The sequence below is a fragment of the Phodopus roborovskii genome, unplaced genomic scaffold, assembly GCF_943737965.1.
Source record: "Phodopus roborovskii unplaced genomic scaffold, PHOROB, whole genome shotgun sequence".
Taxonomy (NCBI): domain Eukaryota; kingdom Metazoa; phylum Chordata; class Mammalia; order Rodentia; family Cricetidae; genus Phodopus; species Phodopus roborovskii.
In genome coordinates this window covers 14,865,611-14,885,124 of record NW_026126416.1, presented here as the reverse complement: position 1 = coordinate 14,885,124, position 19,514 = coordinate 14,865,611, and the positions used below count along the sequence as shown (strand labels likewise).

Here is a 19,514-nt window from a genome sequence, read left to right as displayed (position 1 = left end):
TGGATATTAGCTATAAAGTGAAGGTAACCATGCTAAAATTCAAAGCCCCGGAGAAGCTAGGAAACAAGGAGGGCTCAAGGGGGACATTCTGATCTCCCTGGAAAGGGGAAATAGACAAAACTGTGGGCAGACTGGGGGCAGGTAGGATCATGAGGGATGAGTTGGGGTGTGGCAAGGGGGAGCGTACTGAAAGATCATATCAGGGTCAGGTAGAAACCTGATACAAGAGAAAGTCCCAGGAATCTACAAGGATGATCCCAGTTTAGACTCCTAGCAAAAGGGCATGCATAGCCTCACCTGGCAGAGAGCAACAATCAAACATTAGGCCGCATTAGGGGCCAGATTTTTCACTGTAGATATTCAGAAATAGCTCACCAAGATGAGTTAAGCTGCTCTGAAATGATAGGCAGTAAGAACTTGAACACTAAGAAAAATGTGAGTTGGAGCCACACAAAACTGTGGGTTGACGACATCTCCCATTTCTGGCCATAGTCCACCTGCTGCTCTAACCCATCAGACTGTACCAACAGATATCCAGTAAAAGTTTCTATAAGGTATGCAGAGAGAACATGCTTTAAGCCACGGCTGGTGACACTACTGGCTGCTGTGGTACAGCTGTCTCAATCCCATGTGGTTGGTTTCAGACTTTCAACAAGGTATCCCTAAACACAGTGTTGGGGAGCAATATGGAAGACTGCAACACTGTCTTCAAACACAACAGGTACCACTATGTTCAAGAGCACAGGTAATCACAAAAAGTAAAGCAATGAGGAAATATGGGTATAAACTTTGCACTTAATATAAGTTATATATTTTCACTTTTTTGTGTGTGATTCAATTCTGAACAATGGATGTATTTAAAAAGAAGCAGTCGAACACTTGGGAGACAGAGGGACAGATCTATGTGAGTTCAAGGTCAGCCTAGTCTACAGAGTGAGTGCCAGGACAGGCTCTAAAACTACACATAAATACCCCATCTTGGGGGTGGGTGAAACTTGCAAAGGTTCTGGAAACACCCAGAAGAAGCCATTATCACCTCCAGTTTGTAGAAAAACTGTGATACAGTGGTTGCTAGGACATTGATGATGCCAGTTTGAACCCCCCTCTCTAAAGCTGATAAATAAATCAAAATGTAGTAAAATCTCTGCCACCATAAATGTGCTTATGTCTGGATCTGGAATATGAATGCCCATCTCACTGTTCATAGACCAGACTTCAGGATCTTGTGCAGATACTAGAAGAATTTATACTTTCAGCTACTTCAGAGCACTTGGAATGATCATCTATTTTAATCAGATTTATCTTCATCAATATTAATGATTGCAATATGACAAAACAATTATTTGATCCAGTTACTATTGAAAATGGCTACATTCTTAATTAGGAACAATTTAGCATACATTTTTATGACCAATGCCTATTTCTTTTCTTTTCTTGCCACAACTTGCAGGGAATTAAGTTATAAAAGTAGTTTATGTGCCTATAAAAACCAACCTCTGCTAAATGGAAAACAAAGAAGGTAATTTGTACTGTCAGATCATCTTTTTAAACTTTGGAGGAGGAATGGGGGCTGGGTGGTTCAGAGTGAAAATGCAAAAAAAAAAAAAAAAAAAAAAAAAAAGCAACTTTTGAAACAATTTTTGACCCTGTTCCTTGAATTCATTTAAAACTACAATAAATAAAGGTTCCACGAGATAAAAAAAAAAAATGTGCAAGCAGTTGTCACAGCAGACCTCAATAAACACTGCTTCACAAAGCCTATTTCCTCAAGAGTTAATAATGCTCCAAGACCCCAAGAATCCTCATGAATACACTAACTCAGATTATTACTCAATTATGTTCAAAGACAGACTTATTCAGTCTTCTGGTTGTTGATTGTATTGGCTTTCCCTAGCTGTGTTTCAGGTGTTTTAATTTCAAGTCTAAAAATCACCCAATCGCTTTCACAACAGAATCCCCACCTTTGAAGGGAGATAGATGATAGGGACTACTCAGAGGTATGCAATGTTCTACCTGTCTGAGCTACTTGAATTCAATTTTTTACATCCACAGCTTACAGTTTTCTTTGCTATTTCCAGGATCCCCTGTTGACATTTTTCAAGGGTCTGTTCTAACCATTTGTGAAATTAAAAATAAAAAATTCACTTGAGCACAGAAATATTTCTGGGACAATCTGTAACAATTTTAATAGTGTGCTGGTGTATGGGCAAAATATCTTTATTCTTGTATGATTGTATTTTCTTCCAAGGCAAATTAATTCCACTGTGGAACTGAGAGAGGTAGCTGGTAGGATAGAAGACTTAACTCAGAATAGATCTATGATAATCTGTCTGAAAAGCAGTGAGGCCACCTTCACTAGAGTAAGGAAAGGTAGATGGCAGAGGCTACCACTGAGCACAAAGGTACTGGGCTTCATCAGGATAGCTTTGCTGCCTCCAGCCCATAAGGAGTCACCTTAGTTTTCATAGTTTCTACAAGGTCTTGTTACTGAAGTCTGCTCCATATAGCTCTCATCCTTTTTGAAACAGTAGATGCCGCAGAACAAAATTTCAAGGATCACACAATTTTTCTTATATACTCAGCACTGACATGCCATTGATTCTACCCATGTGCCACTACCCAAAACAAGTCACATGGTACATGAAAATTATCAGACAGCCAACAGGATGTGTATATAGCTAGAAGTTAAAGCTATTGGTATCAACACTGGTGGCATATATATAGTCATAAGGAAGTGAGATATGTAATTATGAGCTGAGAAATTTGTTTGTGCTCTGGGAGCTGAGACCCAGGGAAGCAAGTAAATATGAACTTACTATCTACTTGACTGGCATGTCAGCCTTCTGCCCTTAACTGACACATACGCCATCAGTTCTCCAGTATGGTAGACTATAAAAGCAATCAATACTCCTCTGCCTCCTCTCTTTACCAAAGACTGGTCTAGCCTAAAACCCATGCTAGGAGAATAAGCCCATCCCTGACACTTCCTGGAGCACCTGGACCCACAAGCTGAATGACCCAGAGATAGAACAACCCATAACTGGAGGAAAAATGTTAAAGTAATGATTGATGCCTAATGATTGATATTCTACTATATACATAGATTGGTGCTTAGCCCAATTGTCATCAGAGACACTTCATCCAGCAACTGATGAAACAGATGCAGACACACAGCCAAACATTAGGTGGAGCTTGAGAAAGCCTGCAGAAGAGTGGGAGAAAGTATTGTAGGAGCCAGAGTGGTCAAAGACACCAGAAAAGTCACATAATCAACTAAACTTGTAGGCTCATAGGTGCTGACAGAGATCAAACCAGCAACCAAGGAGCCTGTATAGGACTGACCTAGGGACTCTGCATATATGGCACAGTTGTATAGTTGATCCTCTTGAGAAGATGGGAACAGAGACTATCTCCAACTCTTTTTCTGACTTTTAGGACCCTACTCCTCATACAGGGTTGCCTTGCCCAGGCTTAATACACAGAGAGGTGGTTATCTTTCTGAAACTTGATATGCCATGTTTTGTTGCTACTCATGGGAGACCTGCCCTTTCCTAAATAGAAACAGAGGAGGAGTGGATTGGAGGGTGGGAACAGAGGGGAGTGGAGGAGGGACTTGGAGGAAAAGAAGAAGGGGAAACTGTGGCCAGGACATAAAATAAATAAATAAATTTATTTTAAAAATAAAGTATTTTGCTTTGTGATCTGCTGAGATTTTGTTGTGATTTTTAATGTTTCAGACATTGCATTTTTTATTTATTTTATTTTTAAACATTTTATATGTACAGATGTTTTGCCTATGTGTGTAGATGTTCACCATATATATGCAATGCCCACAGGGCCCAAAAGAGGGTGTTGGATTCCCTAGAAGTGCATTTTTGAGATGGCTGTGAGCCACTTCATGAGTGCTGGGAATTGATCCCTGTTCTCTGAGACAGCAACCAGTTCTCTGAACCACTGAGTCATCTCTCTAGCACCAGATTTTATTTACTGTTTTTGTTTAGTAACATTAACAAAGAAAACCTATGTCATTGTGGTAGTTTGAATGGGAGTGGCCCCATAGAGTTATGTGTTTAGATGCTTGGTAATCCATTGGCTAACCCTTTGGAAAGGACTTGAAGGTGTGGCCTTGTTGGAGGAGGTGTGGCCTTGTTGGTGGATGCTTGTCACAAGCTCATGCAGGCCCATTGTTTGACTGTCTCTCTGCCTCTTGCCTGTGGATAGACATTTAATTCTCAGCTACTCCTCTGCACCATGATTGTCTGCCTGCTGCCATGCTCCCCTCCATGATAACTACTAATCCTCTGAAACTGTAAACAAGTCCCCAGTTAAATGCTTCTTTTTGTCTGGTTGGTCATGGTGTCTCTCTATAGCTATACAACTCCAAGATAGTAACATGGAGTGTTACTATCCATATTATCCATAAACTACCAACATCCTTGAAAACATACTGTAATTATTTAGTTTTTTAACTCTTCCAAATGCTCCTGAGAATCAAATCCAGGACTTCTACCACTGAGCTCTACATCAGCCCCACGCTTATTTATGCATTATATCATGACTGAATTATCCTAAGAAATTTTACAAGATATGGAATCCTACTGAGAATCAGTTTTGAAACAATAGTTCCTGAAACATCTTCAATTATAGCAATGTTTGAATGTAGATTTATTCAGTCAATGCTAACTATGTCGTTCTGTTGTCCAAACAAGAAGTGTTATAGCCATGACTCACCACTTGGTTTATCATCCTCTGACAGACCCATCATCACTAACAACATCAGCATCAGACAGCATACTTCATCTAGTTTATCAGATTGTTGAGACAGAGTTGGTACATTTTCAGAAAACAAAACAGACAATTTAATTCAAACTAGTACTTTTTAACATATGAGCTTACTCTAGCATAAAGAGCTAAAAGAACAACCAAACTCCATCTTCCACCACGCATCTCAAGAGTATTTTTACCATCACTTCTACAAATTGAAGCTGAATTTACATATACTCTGTGCACAGAAATGATGGGTGACTCCATTGATTTTCCATATAGAAGCATCAGTATTCAGCTCAAGACATGAAATACATTAGGTACTGAGAAAGTTTTTTTGTAGCCCAGGCGAGTTACAGCCCACCCCACCCCAACCCCTGCCAAAGGCCCATCCTGGTCTCTCATTTCCCAATTTGCTATACCTTTTCTTGAATTTCACATAAGCAGAATATATCAAATGTATTCTGATGTATGACTTTTTTCCCATTAAACACAATGTCTATGAAAATCACACATATTGTCCCATGCTCATTCATTTACACTGACAATTGGTATTACACTGTGTGGATATATTGGAGTGTGTTTATCCATTCCAAAATTGATATATACATCTGGATTGCTCCCAGCTGTGCATTATTATGAAGAAAAGCTGCTATGGATATTCTTACTTGTATCTTTTTGCTCTTATAAGCAATCATTTAGTTGGGCATATTCCTCTTAATAGTATTTTAATGAAGTCAATTTTATATAATGTTAGTGTCCAAACACAGTAATTAACTAAGTAATCTATGATAACCATATAAAAGAATAAACTGCCACTTTTAAGAGCCTTCTTTACAAGACTTTAATAAGCATGTACAATAGTAATTCAGTCATATCTTTATTAAAAATTCTAAATGTGTATGGACTCTATGCATATTCATATATAAACATAAAAGTATGTTTTAAGGGACCATAAACTCAACATACATATTTTCTCTCCCGCTAGGTATGCAAGATGTCTCTATCTCCTAACTGTTCTTATACCTAGGCACTGTCTCTGAGTTCTAACTTGAGCATCTTTCCATATATTTTTGTAAGAATTGTCTACTAACCAAGAAATAAGCTTTTTGTTAATTGAGTCTTTGAGTTTTGGGTTGTTTGTTAGAGCTAGTGTCTCTTCTCTGAATACTACAAATATATTTTTTCTAAAATTGCTATGATTTATATCACTGTCTTATACTGCATATACACACACACAAACACAAACACACACACAAACACAAACACATACACATACAAACCATACATACACACATACATTACACACACACACAATGTGAAAACAGCTTATCCTTTGATTTTTTGTGAACAACTAAAACACCCCTTTAAAGTGTTACTTTATTTCCTTGCCCCCTAAAATTAAAATATATATTAGAAATCCCAACTCTTTGTCAGTAATTACACATAAAAGCCAGCAGTTATTTAATGAATGACACTTTCAGAACCAAGTTAGGTCAAGGTAAATAAAAGAGAAAGTCTTGACCTTTATGAATGACAATCACCGCACACTTGAAACATTTATTGACAACACTGACGTGCATATTCCTTCACAAGGCTATTTCTCATCTCACAATCATCGTTATGCTTAAAGTTTATGAGAGGGAATCTTCCGATTTTAGTTCAGACACATCTGGCTCACAAATGAGGCACCACACCCTCCATCATTGTGAAATCCTCACCACAGCCTGGATGATGAGATCTTGTGTTTATTAGTAAAGATGTTAGAGCCAGTCAGTTGCAATGCTATTTTGAGTGGAGACATCTCAGATGTGGCATCTTGGAAGTGTTAGTGTCTTCTTTCTTTGCAGAGGAACTACGAGGTTAAATCCACCTCTCGCTGCAGATTTATCAGTGTTAGATTTGTTTTAGAACTGATCTTGCCTGCAATCATTGAGATATGCAGGCATTGAGATATCAACTGATCAACTGACATTACTGTTGGAGAAGAGTTAACATTCCTGCCTTGGGTTACTGTTTCCTTAATTTTTTCTTTTTGACTGAGTTCTTCTTAACTTCCACATGATGTATTCAGATTTTTTTTAAATAAAGCAATATAAATATGAAATGCTTTTGTAAAACTCTGAAGATAACAACTTTCTTTTTGTCTAACATACAATCTCCCTTGCTTCCAAAAATAAACAAAGAATTTAAGGTCAATTTATTATTACTATTGATAATGACCTTTGATTAGAACCAACAAAATAACTGATTCATAGAGTTCACACTGAGGACACTTGGCCTCTTCTATGATCCAACTCACTGCCCTGAAAAAGCTGACAAGCATCTTGGAAGAAAATGAAGTACATTCCCAGAAAAGTATATGAATTAATATTTCCTCTCTTCTCACATTCACAAACATCAGAGGACCAACATATTCTTCATCGACAACTCTTCCAGTTTAAGCTAAAAAAGATGACTTTCATCTTCTGTAACTTGAGTCATAATCTCCAACAACTGGTCAAATCAACATTACAGACCCCATGTGATGTCCTTCAGGGAACACAGAATCATCTGGGTAGAATTCCTCCCCAAAGTGCACAATCTGAAATTGGTCCTGGAGAAGCAACCATGTGACTGTAAACTGAAGGTCATGTTGCAAAACCAACTGCCCAGATTTAACATTAATGACACAAAAAAGGGGAGGAAAGAGAGAAGGAACTGTCCTGATTAAAAGTTGTACAGAAATAGAATGATGAAAATGCAACATGATCAGTACTTCTCACCTGACTTCTAAATGAAAAAGAAAACTGTGGCAGACATTATATGAACTATTGGAATGTATGGTTGTATTATAAGCTAAATGACATGACACTGAAGTGAAATGTCTCTTGTATGAGAATTGTATTATGATGAAGTAGAGATTTCCTATTCTAAGGAGGTACATACTGCTGTATCTGAAGTTTGGGACCACGAAAAACACTCTGTGTTGGACTACCCCAGATACAACAACTATTTATTTGCCTTGTTATTCTATCTAGACTAGACTCATCTGTGTGGTCTTCTGAGCAGACTAGACTTCCTTCTGTATTTCCGATCAGACACAGTGACTCTATTTCTGGAGATAAGCTGTGTGCAGAGGAATCTAAGTCCCTGGTTAATCTAACCATGGATTATTAGCATTGAAGAAGCAACACAGAGAGAGAGAAAGAGAGAGATAGAGAGAGACAGAGACACAGAGACAGAGAGAGACAGAGAGAGAAAGAAAGAGAAAGAGACAGAGAGAGAGAGAGAGAGAGAGAGAGAGAGAGAGAGAGAGAGAGAGAGAGGCCTAACCTCAGAACTCAATCTTCACTCAACTAGTCAGAGTAAACCCCAAGGTTAGTGTAAGGTTAAAGATTATGCTCCCACCCTATAAAGGGCTGTCAAGTTGCTTCATAAAAAGCTTCAATACAATGTGTGCGTGCGTGCGTGCGTGCGTGCGTGCGTGCGTGCGTGTGTGTGTGTGTGTGTGTGTGTGTGTGTGTGTGTGTGTGTTGGGTGCGGATGCTACAGACAGGATGCAAAGATTTGCATTCAGTTATATTTATAATTTCTTCAGAGGTTTGAAATTCTACAGCACCCCCAAAATTGTGGTGAGAATATAAGATAGGAAAAGAAGTCAGGCATGAAAGAGTGTACTAACTTTTTAATAGGCAAATCAAAGGCAAGCTAATGAAAGTCAGAATCCTAGTAACATCTCGTTGCCTGGTTCTGGACAGTAGATCATTTACTTTCTGGATCTGAGAGGTGAGAATTCCAAGTGACAAACCAAGAACATGCACTCTTTTCTGTAGAAGGGCCTTTTAGAGAAATTTACTGGGAAAAGAAGGAAGAGCATTAGCCATCATCCCTGTACAGTGTTGAGAGCATCTATTTATTCTGTAGGCCTCATCTGTGAACTGACATCTCTACCTTGAGATTAAATTGTGTCTCAATGGCATGCTTTCTTCTGGGCCCAGACCTTTTCAGAAGTTTGAGAATGATGCATATCACATAAGACTTACATTTAAGTCTTAATTATGAAGTGCTTTCCCCTTCTGGCTATAGCATGTCATCGGTTTATTTTGTTTTCCATAATTTGTATAGCTAGAGTTATAACAAAGCAAAAGCAATGAAAAGAATGCTGTGGTTCAGGTAAGAGATGTAAGGGCCAGCTACATGAAGAAGCCAGTGGAGGAACAGGACCTAGTATGTTTTAACTTTACACCAAAAATGTGACAAAGGGGGCCTCCCACTAAGGAAGAATCATCCCAAACCTTGCAGTTACCCAATTATATCTGTCACCTTTCTGCTCTGATTTTCCAGAGTCCTGACTTCCCCAGAGAAAAATACTTCATGGTCTCTCGGAGTCCCTGTGCATTATGGCCTTTGTGGGTAAAGCAGAGAGAGCCATCGGTGTCCCCTCAGTCTTTGGACACTGTGTGTAGGATGTGTGTAGGTAGCAGAGTCACTAGAGGTCCAGGTGCCCAACAAACCCAGCAGCTGCTTCAGGGGGTGGAGCCCTTGGGAGCGCCTCGGATGGCGGATGGCGTGATTTTCTCACTTCACAGCACTCTGCCCCCTTCTGAGTTCAAAGGAGAGCAGCATTTCAGCCGTTTTTGTTTGTGATTCCTTGAGGGCTTTGAGTTTAGTCCTATGGCTGGCTCATTTGAACTGTGATTTCCAGAAGTTTTGTGAAAGTCGTGTTCTTCTATTGGCTATTTAAATGCCATCTACCATGTGCACTCAGCAGTGAAGGGGGTAAAGCAGCCTCTACCCTCATGGGCAGAGAAAGGAGTACTTCATTTAACAGAATCACAAGACTATTAACCTTGCCCTGCATATGGACATGACAGCTGAACTTCATGGCAGTCCTCTTGGAGACATTCTTAGCCCCAGTTTACAGACAATGAGACGGAGACTCTGAGAGGGAGAGTACGGCTGGCTATCTTTCAGCAGAAAGAGTCCCTCTGAACTCCTCGGTGATAGGTGATATGAAGATAATGTCTTCAAGGCGCCTAAGCCAAGATGATGTGACACAACAGCAGCGGTCACACTAAATCACAAGGCCCACGCTCTGTGTGCTCTGTTTTAAAACCTCACCCGTTTGCTTGTGCACTTTTTATGACTGCTTTCTCACTGAAACCAAAGCTGCGTGTGTGACAGGGACATTTGTGCGGGTGAGGGGGACCAAAATGATTGCTATTGAGTTCTCTAAAGAAAAAGCAAGCCATAATCTTCCTCTTTGGGAAACTTGCTTCCTGCGCTAGTTCAGCATCAATAACAAACTCCAAAATGTTAGTGACTTTCACTTTATATGACAAAATAGTTCAGGTTTTCCTATGGCAACTGTGGGGTTGGGTAAAGCATCTGCTTCAGTGTGACCCAGGTTAATAGTGCTCTAAGGTCACCTGGGCAGGAACATGCAACCAACTGACAAAGGAAAAGGAGACACCCCCTTCCCCATCCCCCGCCAAGGGGACTTATATTTGGAAAGGGCGCTGAGATCACCTCTAATCTCCTTTCATTGGCCAGACCACGGTCACATGACTGCCTGCACCTAAGTGCAAAGGACACTGGGGGATGAAGTCAGTATGTGCTAATGGAGAAGGGAAAGAGGTTGTGGTGAACACATAGTCACCTCCACCTTAGAAGAAAACTGGTTTTGAATTCTCTGACCTGCTTCAAAGCCTGTATAAAACGTGCACATTTATAATTTTTACTCGGTTGAACACCTATCTTTCTGACATACGTGCTAAATATGTGTACATCCAATGCTGTGGTGGTGTCATGTTGCTGAGTTTGCTTGAAAATAATCTTAGGCATCTTGTGAGAACTTGGTAGTTCCTTCTTGTCCCCCAGTGTCTGTCTGAAACTGCAGAAGCTGCCAAAGAATACATTCTGTGTTCATTCCTACACGCGGGTTCCTGTTTAAACGTTCAAATTTGTAAATTAAGATTGGACAAACATAACAATATACTACAATAACATCATATGAAAGGGTCTCTCAAAATATTTTATTATATCTTACTCTTTCTGGACTGAGCCAGATGATACCGTGCCTACCCGGTAAGATGAAGTCAGGTGAGAGACAAAAATACCCTGACATCGTGTGAGGCTGCTTCTAGAAGAACCAAACATGAACACTGAAATATCATGAGAGTGGATCTGATAAATAGGAAGCTACTATGCTACTGATGGGAAGCAGAAAATACTGAATGGGTTTATTGGAAGAAAATATGCTCCATCCCAGCTAGGATGTGGCAGAATATTCAGATTTCATCATGCTGCTCAGAATCACCCACAATTTAAAAATTCTTAAATATGTATTTATGGAATTTACTAAGTTTTACTGCTATCTCAGACCAGAGTTGACCTGGAATTACTAAAACTACAGAAAAGGAAGCACAAACAAAATGAGTTCCTACCATCAAAGACATCATGAAACCATGATGTCATCAGTGATAATAGCTATAGTGCCTGTAGCTATTTCTTCAAGTATTCTAGCCAGATATGCAGACCTGCCACACAAATACAATTGATTATAAGTACAAAAATCTATGCAAGTGTATACAATAAAGAGACAGAAGAGTTAACTGTATTAATATTTCAGACAGCAACAGAAGAGATGATTTATTAAGTAGAATCGAAATAGGCACCAAACTCAGAATTTTCAACATCCTTAGCCATCAAGGAAATGCAAACCAAAACTAAATTGAGAATGCATCTCACTCTAACCAGAATGGTGGCCAATAAGAAAACAAAGAACAACATATATTGGCAAAGACCTAAGAAAATATAAATTAGTCAGACACTATAGGAATTGGTATGGAGGTGCTTCAAAAAGGTAAACTAGAATTATCAGATGATCCAATTATAACACTCCTGAACACAGATACATGTAAAGACCTTTACATCAACACACCATAAAAATCAGTGCATATCCATGTCTATTGCTGCATTATTCACAACACCCAAGATACAGAACCAGCCTAGCTACTCATCAACAGATGCCTGGATAAAAAACCTGGGAGTGTGTGTGTGTGTGTGTGTGTGTGTGTGTGTGTGTGTGTGTACATACATATGTATATAATGTATATTATAATGATTTTTATTCTTTTATTCAACCACAAAGAATGAAGCCACATTATTGCTAGAAAATTAGACAAACCCCAGAGATTGCCATGCCAAGTGAAACAAGCTCATCCTAGAAAGAAATCTATTCCATTAAAGTATGAGGAGTCCCGTTTGAGATGTGGAAGTATATGCTGGCTAGTTTTTTTTTCTTTTTGCAAAGTTGACATAAACCAGGGTCATCTGGGAAGAGGGAATTTCAGTTGAGAAATTGCCTTCATTAGACTGGCCTGTGGGCAAGACTTGGAGCATTTTCTTGATAAGTGATTGATGTGAGATGGGATTGGTGTGTAACATGAGATGACACCCCTGGGCAGCATAAGAAAGTAGGTTTCACAAGCTTTGGAGAGTAAGCTAGTCTCTGCTCCACAGTCTCTGCTTCAACTACTACATTGAGTTCCTGCCCTGTCTTTTTTCCACAAGCCCTTTCCTCCTTAAGATGCTTTTGGTCATGTTGTTTACATCAGCAATAGAAATTGTAACTGGGATAGATATTGACACCAGGAGTGAGGTCTTCCTCAAATAATGAAATTAAGAAAATTTCCTGCAGCCCTTTGGATTTCAGTTATTCCAGATGTAGTCAAGTTAACAACCAAACTTATTCATCAGAGGCTACAAAATCCCACTCTTTATCGATCATTGCCCTTACTTTTAACGGTGGACACCCTCTGAGCCTGAATTTTCATTGTAATCCAGCCAACTTTATAATGAGGACTTGGGTTTGATTTTAGACCATTTGCGCTTTACGTCTGCTGGACAGAAGATCCTCTTCCAGGGCATACTTAGAAATTTCCAAGCTGTTTATGTGCATCTGAAGCCAGTTAGTTTTTATCACAAGCTCATTCTTTTCCTTTGTCAGTTTATCACAGGATGCTAGAAGCAACCAGCTAGCATCCTCCCCCCACCCCGAAACACACACACACAAATTATCAAAAGCTTTATGCATAGAGTCACTAAACTCCTTGCTCCTCACAAAGGATGAATAAAGATCAAGTGTGTTAATCTGAATAACATCTTTAAGTACATGAGATCTTGTGTGTAAAAAAGAGAAAGGTGATTGTTTAATAATAATGTGTTTGTGTGTCAAGTTGACAAGGAGAACTGAGTTGTGCTGGTCAGTTTTGTGTCAATTTGACACAAGCCAGGTTCATCTGAGGGAATTTCACTTGAGAAAATGCCACCATCAGATGAGCCTGTAGGTAGGTCTCTGTGGGATTCTCTTACTTGCCAATGAATAAAATAGGGCCCAGGCCACTGTGGGCAGTGCCATTCCTGGGTTAAGTGAGCCCATGATATGTAAGAGAGCTAGCTAAGCAAGCCAGAAGAAGCAAGCCAGTAAGAAGCACTTCTCCATGGCTTCTGCATCAGCTCTTGCCTTGGGTTCTTTCCTGCCTTCCCTTCGTTATGTAATGCAAGCTGTAAGATGAAATAAACCCTCCCCACCCCCCATTGCTTTGGCTGTGGGGCTTATCACAGCAATAGAAACCTAACTAAGACAAAAGGGAAAGTTAGGAAGGAGAACAAAGGATAAGAAAGGTAATCAAGTATATCATAAGATGTGTGTAGATGTGCTAATGAAGTTTCTTACTTTGTACAACTAATCCATTCTCATTTTAAAAAGTGAACATTACTCTATGTAAGACATGTACTCAATCCTAAAAATATTAGTGATGATCAGGAAGGTGCCTCTGTGAAGACTGCCAATGTCTGGAGAGGTAATGATAGTTGTAAATATCAGATCGTCACGTGTATTTGAAGAAAAGAGTGTCTTTCTCACTTGAACAAAGCCAAGTGCAGATATATCTAGTTCAATGGCTCCCTTCCGAACAACAGTCTGCATAAATTCTCCTTCTTTCTCTTAGACTGCCATGCCAAAAGGGTGTGCACATCCATAATCACTCAGGAGCCTCAGAAGTAACAGAGCTCTACACTCATATTAGATCCAAATGTGACTGGAAAATGTCTTCTAGCTGACAATTTAGGAATAAGGAAACAGTATCCTGGGGGTAAGTGGGGTCTATATTGGTCTTTCACAAAGATGGCATAATCCATGTCTGCTGGGATTAAGGGCAGGCTAACAGACACATTCCACTGGAGTGTAGTATGGCCAGCAATAAGGATATGAATCCAGGACCTTGGAGATTTTGAAGGAAGTAGGATTATTTTCAAATTTCTGCCAGCTACTGGAATGGTTTCTGAGATGTGTTTGAAACACGGCTTGTTGGTGCATTGTACACACAGCTCTCTTTTCTTGTAATCTGAAAGCCAATGTTCCCCAAATCCCTCAGAAGCAGGGTGTTACTGGTAGTTTTGTTTTGCGAATGCGACAGGTGTGTGCTTACCAGATTGAAGGGACTTTAGTAGCATTCATTCACACGTTTGTTCAATGACTAATAAAGGCTTCTAACCCCAGATCAATTTATATTTTATAACAAATTTTAATCTTTAAATTTACAGTTATAATTTTATAAGAATTCACATTCCTTTCAAGAGTTTCCAAGTCCCCCCCCCCCCGGAGTAATTTTTCCTTAGGAGGAAAAATATGTAACTTTTGGATGAGAGGAAATGCAGTCTAGGCTCACATGTGGAGACTGTGAGGGAAAAAAAAAAAAAAAATGACAGAACGGAGCATCCCTTCTGCCCTAATCTAGACCAGCCTGCCTTTGGCAACAGGAATCATTTGTCCACAGCACCACTGGAAAGGCCAGGAATGCAGCCATCCTTACCCTACCTATGGCTACAGGGCTCTAGTTTGCCATCTTAATTTATATACTCCACCTGTGTGCTGATTCGGTCGCCTACTGCCCTTAAGTGATTCTAATTAGAAAACACACAGGGGAATCCTTATGGGATTCCAAAGCTGCTAGGATCCCCTTTGATCTCCCATCTGAACCACCAAGGTTTATTGTTTCAATTTCTTCCCTCAGCGCTCGGGTTGACAATTATTGGTATTTTAGAGCCTGGAGATAGCAAAGGGATGCCAGGCAGCCTAACAGTCCTCAGCAAGCACTCTGCCCAGGGAGAGGGGCCGGGGAAGGGGGCGGGGGGAACCCAATCCCAAAAGAAAAGTAAAGATACCATCGTGAACTTTATAAATAGCTGCCAGTTTATTAATGATCTGCTGGGTTTGGCTAGAATTTTAAAGATATTTCCAGCATTTTCAAAGAGGCAGACAGCCGGATACGAACAGATGTAAGTTGTATACTGAACCGCGGCTAGTTAAATTCTACAAATGCTACAGCGACCCAAGGAACGTTTGGAGTAGTGAAAGAATTTGTCTTGAGGTTTCCAAAGTAAAGGTTTAAGCTCTAAATGGAGTTTAATTAAGAACTTTTTATCCGTTTCTAGTGGTCATAGAAAGAGGTAGAAAAGAGAAGAGTGGCGCCTGGGTAAGAAAGTTTTATTTATTTAATTGCGTTCACCTAAGGAGACTCTGAAGGATTTATCCTTTGGTCCTGGGGTCCGGATGAGAAATGGAAATGTGTGACAAGGGCTGTGGGAACGTGTGCTCATGCTTGACTGGGGCTGGCTGGGGCTGGGCTCACCGGGAGGGAAGGGCTGGGCTGGCTCGGGAGGAAGGAGGCGGAGGGAACACGGTATAAAAGTCTCCAGCTTAACAGACCGCTTGCCACTAGGAGCCACTTCGGGAAGGCAGGAGCCAGAGCCACGCCAGACCCAGTTCACTCTAGCGTCAGAGGAGAGGATCACGCGTTCTACTGGTCCAGCGCTGAGCCATTCCATTCGTCATCTGCATCCCTTGCAAGGCATGAGTCGTTCCCCGGAGCCCGAGGCTGCAGCGCGGTCATGAGGAGGTGGCGCAGGAGCAGCGGCTGCGTTTCGGCAGCCCTCAAGTCCCCTCTAGGCGCGGCGCCCCCGGGATGAGCCCCCCCCCAGACTCGAGCCTGCTAAGAGTTACTCAGCGCCCCGCTGACGTCCGAGTGCCTCCACCGCGCACACCGAGTCCCTTGCAGCCTCCCACACGACACCTGCGCGCTTAAGTGGACTAGCGGACTCAATCCTGGCTCTCCCAGGCGCTGCGGGAGAGCGATCTGCGGTACCCAGTGATCAGCCAGCCCAGTGCCCATCTGCTAGTGTCAAGACCCTTCCGGAAGAACAGACACTGTGCCACTCCCCCAAGCTCGCCTGCTCAAAGCCAGGGCGCACAGTGTGGTTGTAGACACCTGGTTTGTCTAGCCCCTCAGTTTTCCACCCCTACAACTCCAGCTCTACTTTGCCCATAAACTTTTCTTCAGGTGGCCTAGGCTCTCCCCACTGGCCCACAGTCCCAAGCATTAGTGCGAGCAGAGGGCTAGCCCCTCCACCACAGCGACCTCCGCAGTGCACACTTAGCACAGCCGAGAAGGCGGACACAGGCGCCGGCGGGGCGCCCCCAGTTATCCTCAAACAGTGACAACCTCGGTGACCGGGTGCCAACCCATCCGGGGACTGGGCGTGCGGGGCTACGAGGCTGGCGGCCCCCAGGAGCTCGGAGTGAGGAAGGTGGTGGCCCTGAGGGTGAGTGGCTCGGGGCAGCGGGGGCGGGGGAGCCGAGAGTGGAGGTAACTGCGGGCTGCCACTGAAGCCCTCCTTCTCCTCCTCCACCTCTTCCCCGCGCTCCTCTGGCGGCGTCTCCCGTTCCAGCTGCGGCACCGCGGCCACATCTGGGGCGCCCATGTGCGCTCGGGGGCTCGGCTGCGCCCGCCCCGCCGCCGCCCCCACAACTCCCTGGCCGCAGGGTGGACCCTGGCCTGGCTTGGGTCTCGGACAGTCCAGTGTCCCCACCGCCGCCACCGCCGGACAGCGCCTGGGATTGCTCGGCCACCGGCTTGGACGTCCCCAGCCCCGCGGTGGCTCCGCTGTGGTGTGGGGGCGGCGGTGGCGGCTGCTCCTGCTCCCCGGGCCCCGCGCGATCGGCCGAGCCCAGAGCCAGCCCTGCGGGCCCGGGGAACGGGGCCCCGCCAGGGGCCGAGGCGGGAGCAGCGCAGCCGGGCTCCGGGGCTCCGACTCCTCCTCCCCCGGCGCCGCCGCCGCCCGCCGCGCGGGGTCCTAAAGCCGCGCGACTCAAGAGGATGGTGCGCCTGGCCGCGGAACTGCTCCTGCTGCTGGGGCTACTGCTGCTCACGCTGCACATCACGGTTCTGCGCGGATCCGGAGCCGCAGACCGGCCAGACGCGGCCGCCAGCAACGTCAGCGGATCTCAGCTGCAGGTGAGTGCGCCGCCGGAGGGGGCGTGCGTGGTTGCGCGAAGCCGGGTGACAGGCAAGGTAAATGCCAGGAGGCGGGTCCTCTGTTCCACCAAAGAGCACTTGTGCCTAGGCATCTCTGCTAAGGCAGAAGAGCCTGGGCTAGATGATGGGGGTTGAGGGAGGGGCGTGTAATGTGTGGAGACCCGGCAGGCTGCTAGGTCTACTACCTAAAGCACTCCTCGGAACTGTCACTGGCCAGGCACCAGGAAAGGGTGTTGGGCTTGGGACATACAGGTCAGCTGGAGGATGCTTTGCTTCTGAGTGCTTTCAGAGACTGGGTAGCATGTCTGGAGGCAAGGAAGGTTAGAGATCTAGAGATGGGATGACACTACACAAAGAGGCCTTATGAAATAAATCTCCAAACTATTTAAGAGAAAGAAGGCTAATGGGTGTGCAAGCAGTGTCAGAGGTCAAGACATAATTTCTGGAGAATAGCCAGAAATTTCCCGTGTGATTCCTTCACCTTCTGTGCCCCTTCATACTGTGCAAAGGTCATAGTCAAGGCACCTGCACAGATCTGGTCTGGAGTTACTTGACACTTTGAAACTTGTAGCAGAGACTTCTTCCCCGTTACCCTTTGAAAGGTCCCGTTAGTAATAGGATTCCATTGGTCCATTTCAGCTCCAAAACAGGGGGGCATATATTGGGCCTTGAGGTGCCAAATGAATTTTGCTGAGTAAAGGTTGCCCACATGGGCTTCTTTGCTAAGACTTTGGAAAGCCATTCTCATGGTTCGAGGGATAGGACAGGTGCACACCTGGAGAGCTGGTAGAAGCGAGCCGGAATTTTCTTCAGGATTCTCCAGTCACCAACGAAATCAAGCCTACTAAATCTATTTGCTCTCCAATGTTGATATTTTTACATCTTTATGCTTATTTGCAAAAAAAAAAGCTGTTGTTGGCGGAAACATTTATTTAAATAGCTCTATAGCAGTTATTTACTATGCTACTATTTTAAGAGTGTTATGGGATTTAATTCATTTACTCTCACCATAACCCTCATTACAAGATCGCTAATCAGTCTGCCTTACAGGTTATGAGATCGAGGTACAGAGAGATTAAGAAACTTGTTAGTATTCACCCATTCCCACCTGTTGATTAATTATACCAAGTGTGTTATCTGCCAGACTAAATTTGTAAGGTGACCCTTACAAATGCAAACCAGGCCTGCAGAAATACATACCCCAAATTTAAATGTTCTTGGGCCCTTCTAAAAACACTCTCTGGTTTTGTAAGAGCCTCTCACATTACTCTTTGTGTAAACCTGTACAATGACAGACATTTCCCCACTCCAAACATTTGAAGGAATAATTTTTACTATCATCAAGACTTCTGGAAATCATATTTTATATGTAATGCTTTCTTGGACCCATGAAAAGCTGTAAAAAAAATGATGCTCTATGGAAAAGTACATTTGGCAGATTTCTTTATGAGGTGCATGCTATCATTAGAATAATCTCCCATTGGCCTTTTCCACCCCAACAGTAAGTTAATGAGAGAGGCAGCTGGTGGAATTGGATGGGATTCTCAGAGGGCTTTTACTGAAGAATAGCACCCGACCCCCGCCCCCAAAGCAGAAGGCATGGGAAATTTAGAAAGAGTCCTGCTCCTAGAAATATCTGGGGTCCTAAGTAGCTGCTAATCTGGTAGCTTTCCTTTATCTTGCTACAGTGTTCAGTTACGGTGAACATCCAAAGCTCCCACTTTTAACCAGGCCCTGTGATGACTTTAACAGCTTAGTTTGTAACTTTATGCTTTTTTTGTAATTTCTTCTTATAAAATTTTATATTCTTCCTGACCAGAGTTATTTCTTGGGCTCAAGGCAGTATGATTCAAATGGACAGAGCCAACTGAACCTGCAAAAGACATTTGTCTGCTGCCTGCAGGATGCAAAAGAATGCATTTGCTAGCAGCAGGTGTATTTGAAGACAAAACTGTAACTGCTTGGTTCTTCCTGTTTCCTGGACATTTTGAATCCAATCTTAAACACCATCTAAATCATTTGATTATGCTGCCAAAGTCCTTCTTAGTTATCAGAAACTCAGTGGATCCTGTACATTATGAAGCAGGTAATGCACTGTATTTGAATTATTTGGAAAGATGCACATCTTTATTTAAGATTCGGTGACTTGGATGGTCAAGGATATCCAATAAAAGTACTTAAAACACTAACAAGAGCTGAAGCCTTATTGAGTGCTTTTTGTAAATGACAAGCAATGCCCCTAGCACTTTACATATAGTAACTTCTCTAAGTTCAAAGAAAAGAACCTCAGGAACTGGGTAATGTCACCATCTCATTGTCAAGTGGAGAAACTGAGGTTAGGCAAGTCACTCTAAAGCTGAAGAGCTAAAAGCCCCTTAATTTTTTCTT

General features: G+C 42.6%; 1 protein-coding gene across 1 annotated transcript in view; it reads left to right on the top strand.

Annotated features, from left to right (window-relative positions):
* The first annotated feature begins 15,702 nt into the window (after window positions 1-15,702).
* Window positions 15,703-19,514, top strand: part of Ism1 (isthmin 1) — a 76,576-nt gene continuing 72,764 nt past the window's right edge. The window contains exons 1-3 of the mRNA XM_051183148.1: window positions 15,703-15,765; window positions 15,930-16,082; window positions 16,249-16,413. Of these exons, the coding sequence (XP_051039105.1) occupies window positions 15,703-15,765; window positions 15,930-16,082; window positions 16,249-16,413 (381 nt within the window). The remainder of the gene's footprint in view (window positions 15,766-15,929; window positions 16,083-16,248; window positions 16,414-19,514) is intronic.